The following is a 5,935-nucleotide window of genomic DNA, read 5'->3' as shown; positions in this document are numbered from 1 at the left end:
AAAAGTGAAAAAACACCTCCTCTGTGCTGCAATGGTTCAAACAGTTGCCTAACAAACAGAGGTGTGCTTTCATAACCTTCGATGTAGTGGAATTCTACCCTTCCATATCAGAGACACTACTCCAGCGTGCCCTTGACTTCGCAGCCAATTACGTGACCATTTCAGATGATGATCGTCACATAATCTTACAAGCTAAACAATCCCTTCTTTTCAACAACGGAAACCCTTGGCAGAAGAGAAACACCGGCACGCTCTTCGATGTCACCATGGGTAGTTATGATGGAGCTGAAACGTGCGAATTAGTAGGGATCTACATGCTCTCGCAGCTTAAAGCAATTTCTCACGGCATGGAAATTGGGCTTTACAGAGATGACGGCTTAGCAGTAATCGACCAAACCCCACAAAAAATCGAAAAAATCAAAAAAGAAATATGCAAAGTGTTCGCCAAAAACAACCTACGCATTACTGTTGAGGCCAACAAAAAGGTTGTAAATTTCCTTGACGTAACATTAGACTTAACCACTGAGAAGTACAAGCCATATTTGAAGCCTGCAACTACTCCGCTCTATGTCCACAGCAAATCTAACCATCCCCCTTGCATAATAAAGAACATCCCTGAAGCAATTAACAAAAGATTATCTGAAATCTCATCAGACGAGGAAGCCTTCAAAGAGGCAGCACCGCCCTACCAAGAAGCGTTGCAGAAAAGCGGTTATTCACACACCCTCAAATTCACCCCACCACAGCAGTCACCAGAATCCACCACTTACAAGAGAAAGAGGCAAAGAAACATAATTTGGTTCAACCCACCATTTAGTAAAAATGTTCAAACCAATATAGGAAGAGAATTTCGAAATTTGATCGAGAGGTGCTTCCCACCGAACCATAAATTAAGAAAACTGTTTAACAAAAACAATCTTAAGCTAAGTTATAGTTGTTCACCAAACATAAAACAGATCATCGATGGACACAACAAAACCACCCTAAGCCAGAACATGTCACCTCCACAACAAACACCCACCAAACTCTGCAACTGCAGAGCACCAGACAAATGCTCTTTGAAAGGACAATGCTTAGTCAAGGAAGTAGTGTATCAAGCCACCATCACGACCGCCGAAAGCGCAGAGACGTACGTCGGCCTCACCGCCACTGAGTTCAAGACGAGATGGCGAAACCACCAAATGTCATTCAAAAACGAAAGTAAAAAGAATGAGACCGAACTGAGCAAACATCTATGGCAGCTAAAAGATCAAAAGAAAGACTTCGCAATCTCCTGGAAAATTCTAGCCAAGGCCAAATCTTATAGCAACCTTACTAAACGATGTAATCTATGTAGTACCGAGAAATTCTATATTGTATATAAACCGGACATGGCAACGCTCAACAAACGTAATGAACTCGTATCGACTTGCAGGCATAAGCGAAATTTTATTCTTAGGTTCAATCGCATCCTCAACAACCAATCATAAATTTACAAATGCTTTTTTACTATTGTTTTTCAAGTTTGAATCTTGTAACGATCACGCTACTGATGTATATAAACCCCAGCGATGCTACAGTGTACATGGAATTTAACTGATGAGTGGCCCAACTCCTTGTTGGTCTACGAAACAGACCTGTATTAAAGTCCATATGAAACTATATTGAGTAGAAAAACATTGTTATTACCGCTCCATTATTGTTGAGCACTATTCTGGATTTATCAGTGTGGAACTCACCTGAAGTTATATATATATATATATACAATATGAAGTTATATATATATATATATACTCACCTGAAGTTATATATATATATATATATATATATATATATATATAACTAACTGCAGACAGTACTGTTTTGGCCTTCTGGGCCTCATCAGTGCAGTGCTGATGTCTGGGATGGAGGTTAAGCTTATAAAGCCACCCCAAATGTCCCACACATTTGGTACATCTAAGCCATGTCAGAGTGCTCAATTTAGCGAGCTAGTGAGCATGCGCAATTGCTAGCGGCAATGACTCATCCCAGTAGAGTGCTCAATTTGGACCTGAAAGCAAAAGCTTTGTAATGCCAAAGAGCTATATATATATATATATTTATTTATTTATTTATTTATTTAAATGTGGAGGTCCAGTCAACCTTGGCGTAAAGTGCTCAATGCTGTGGTAGCAGAGCTAAGTATACATAAGTCGGAGGCGCGAAACTCAAAGTAACAGAGAATCGATGCGTCCTCTTTATTCCTTCAACTTATGTATTTATTTATTTATTTGTTCATTCATTCATTCAGTCATTCCTTCGTTCATTTAATTAAATTAATTAATTCGTTTACATATGTTGTCCATGCATTTCCAAGATACCAGATAACACAGTGAATGTCTTTTTTCGTTCTTAGTGACTACAAAACTGCAGAGTGAGTCAAAAATCCCAGTAACATGTTTGATTCGATTGATATTACCCTTGCAACAGTCAACTCTTTTAATAGCCATTACAAGCATCGCTGGAAACTCGCTAGTATGTTTCGTCATAATCAAAAATCGTGATATGAGGTACACACTTATCGATCGTTAGCACCATTGAAATCTCTTGGTCCAATTCTCCATCCAAGGGTACCCAAGGGCAAGACAAACAGTGAAATTGTCGAGGGGTGCGGCAAAGTGGGGTAGGGAGGGTGTGGAGTTTGGGGGTCGAAGTCAGTGATTGTAAATATCTAGTTAATTGAACTTTTATTGAATCAACACGGTGGAGCATGCAGAACACTTGATAACCGCAATCCCAAAAACCTTTGCTGAGAACGTAACATCCAGATATACGAGGGCGCAGATGCTGTCAATTAAATTTACTGATTCAATATTTACTGATTCAATATTTATTGATTGAATCAGTTGCATTCTTATTTTATCTCATAGGACTCCTTTCAACTATCTCCTTTTGAACCTCGCTGTGGCGGACATCATTTATCCCACCTTCCTCTTTATTTGTTTCATCTACCGTCATTCTCTCGTTAACCCTGATGCAATGCCTGGGAATGCAATTTGCCTTTCGTTGAGGAAGTTGGCGTGGATCGGAGCTGGTAGTTCCGTATTCACTCTGATTGCCATTGCAAGGGAACGCTACTGCGCTGTAGTTCATCCACTTTCAATTCAGCGAAAACTCACTTGGCAGAAATTGAAGGTGCGATGATGAACCTGCACAACACTTATGTTGTGGTTTATATTTTTCTTGGTTTTAATGTTTTTAACCAGTTTAATATTTTCAAACTGGGTCGAAGTTTTCAAACCAGTTTAAATTTTTGTTTTGTTTTGTTTGTTTGTTTGTTTGTTTTTTAATCAACTGTTTAAAAAGGATTTTCTGTTTTTGGGATTGCAGCTAAAAAACAGGGGCCTCGTTCTTATGGGCGTCTAAAAAAGAACGAAAGAAAGAAATAGATTTTTTTTTATTCTTTTTCTCCCTCCTAATTTTTCTATCCTATCTACCTTTCCTTCACATACCCCCACCACCCAGATTTTTCAGGTACCCTCCCCCTTGATACTACTTATTCCCAACCCCTCTGCAACACCACAGATATTTTCAGATCTCTCAAGACTTTTTTGCGTACCCACCAGATCTTGAACTTGAACTCTGTAAGTAATAATAATAATAATAATAATAATAATAATAATAATAATAATAATAATAATAATAATAATAATAATAATAATAATATTTCTATAGCGCAAATTAGCCTGTAAATATGATCAAACGAGATTTAAAAAGTTAACAAAGCTAAAACATTAAAAGGTTAAAAAGGTCAATAAAAATCTTTAAAATATCAAGGGCTATACAAAGTATAAGCTTCTCTAAGTATAATAAGTAAAAATGTCTTCAATTTGGACTTGAAACGCTTGAAATTATCCCTCTCCTTTATTGCACTCGGCAAGTTATTCCAGCCTTGTTACCAAGTGTCTTCTTCGTTTCATAGACGGGAGTACTAACAGAAGTTCACAATTAGAGCGAAGACCATACGTAGAAAGGTTCTTAATGTGAAAAAGATTATTTATATACTCTGGTGTTAAACCACTAAAAATAAGGGGGTAAGGCGGGCTGGCGTGCATAATTTCCGTCACAAATTTCTTGCACGCCAGGTGGCGTCTGGCCTCTAGAGACAGTAGCCCGGCACGCGCGAGGGCGTCCACGTAGCTTAAGTCAGGACCAAAGATGATTCGCAGGGCTCTCTTTTGCACTCTTTCTACCGCCATGCAGAGATACTGCGGTAAGTTTGCAAAAACTACTGATGCATACTCAAGGACAGATCTTAGTAGGGAGCAGTACACAGCCACCAACGCCCCATCTTGTATCCCACAAACTTTCACTTTTCTAAGAGCATAGAGGCGACGGTTTGATTTCCCTATTATATAGTCGCAATGAGTCGACCAACTGAGGTCCATAAAAATATACATCCAATAGACCAATTTCGATATATTAAAATTCAGTCCAAAACAAAAGGCATCATCTCGAGGTTCTGGGGAATAAATATAAGGATTTGTATGAGTTTATTCCCCTGAGCCTCGAGATGATGCCTTTTGTTTCGGCCTGAATTTTAATATCTCGAAATTGGTCTATTAAGGAGCTTGAACGATTCCACCGACTCCATAACAGCCCCTCCTACCGCTATTGGTTGACTGTAGCAATTATTATAACGCAAAAAAATCAACCCGCATCGTCTACGTACTTAATTCTAGGACCCCAGGAGCACACCAGATCGTTTACCTCTAAAAATGGGGCTCAGCTGAATCCACTGAGGACTTCCACCATTCGGGGATTTACTAGCTGACTACACGTTTGCAATCTGGACGCACTGAGACCTGCCGCGGCTACCCACCTCACCAAGGAGGGGTGTAACCCAAAACCTGAGAGCTTACGAAGCAAAATTCGGTAATCTATAAGGTCAAACCCTTTTTTTGAAATCTGCAAAAAAGAAACATAACGCGCAGTTTCCCTTATCTAACGCTTCTAATACAAGATGTAGTAAATACACTAACGCTTGAGTGGTCAATCTACCGGAAAGAGCAAACTGTTTAAGGTCAAGTTTGTCAAGTAATACAGGCAGTAATCTAACCAGAGTGAAGCTTTCTATCATCTTAGCAACCTGACACGTCAGCAAGACTGATCTAATGTCCTTTTCAACAGACCTCGCAGGCTTCTGCTTCGGGAGAGGTCACACATCCGCGCTCTTCAACAGAGGCGGGGGAAAGCCCTGCCGAATCGAAGCATTATACATGTCACTGATGACCGGGCCAAGATCTTACCCAAACTCCTTTAGGACAACGTTCGGGAGCCCATCCGGTCCGGGGGCTTTCTTCATCTTAATTCCGCGTAAGGCTTTCTCCGCTTCCCAGGGTGTCGTGAGCAGCTCAGGTGGTATAGACTCCACCGCAATGCCGGCCACATCATCAGGGGTCAAGGGGACAAACTCCAGGTTGAGGTTAACCAAAAAGTCGTTAATCCTGTCGCACAAGGTTGCAACAGAATCGTTAACATCTCCGTCTACTAGCTGACGATATCACTGACCTGAGTCGTCCGATATACCGGCGAGGTTTTTAACTTCCTTCCACCATTCCAAACACTAGAGTCTTTCAGCCCTTTAACTTTGGTGTCATATTACAACTTCTTGGCAGATGTAATTGCCCTTTGCACTTTATTTCTCCGCATTTTAAATGCATGGGAGTTCTTGCGAAATCGATTCAACGCTTGATGCAGGGCTTATTGGAGGAATGGACAGGGAGTGACTTCAAAGGGAGGAAACGATTCACTTCGTCCGTTTCCGGTAAAAGAGATCAAACTTTTCCTCACACCTGTCCAGAGAAAACACTTCATCCCAAGAAAATGAGGTGATCCATCTTCCAAACCCGCGCAAAGCGCTATCACGAGTATCCCGTTTGATGATTGAGCGTTTACCCCTCTTCTGAGTTGAAGG

General features: G+C 40.5%; 1 protein-coding gene and 1 pseudogene across 1 annotated transcript in view; one reads left to right on the top strand and one right to left on the bottom strand.

Annotated features, from left to right (window-relative positions):
• The first annotated feature begins 2,880 nt into the window (after positions 1-2,880).
• The window catches only part of LOC138050653 (tachykinin-like peptides receptor 86C), a 17,910-nt gene continuing 14,855 nt past the window's right edge, over positions 2,881-5,935 (top strand). Inside the window, exon 1 of the mRNA XM_068896955.1 lies at positions 2,881-3,153. Within this exon, the coding sequence (XP_068753056.1) occupies positions 2,998-3,153 (156 nt within the window). The 5' untranslated portion in view covers positions 2,881-2,997. The remainder of the gene's footprint in view (positions 3,154-5,935) is intronic.
• Positions 5,264-5,935, bottom strand: part of LOC138051079 (uncharacterized) — a 1,329-nt pseudogene continuing 657 nt past the window's right edge.

Source organism: Montipora capricornis, chromosome 6 (genome assembly GCF_036669925.1).
Source record: "Montipora capricornis isolate CH-2021 chromosome 6, ASM3666992v2, whole genome shotgun sequence".
In the NCBI taxonomy this organism is placed as follows: Eukaryota; Metazoa; Cnidaria; class Anthozoa; order Scleractinia; family Acroporidae; genus Montipora; species Montipora capricornis.
This window is presented reverse-complemented; position numbering and strand designations above follow the sequence as displayed.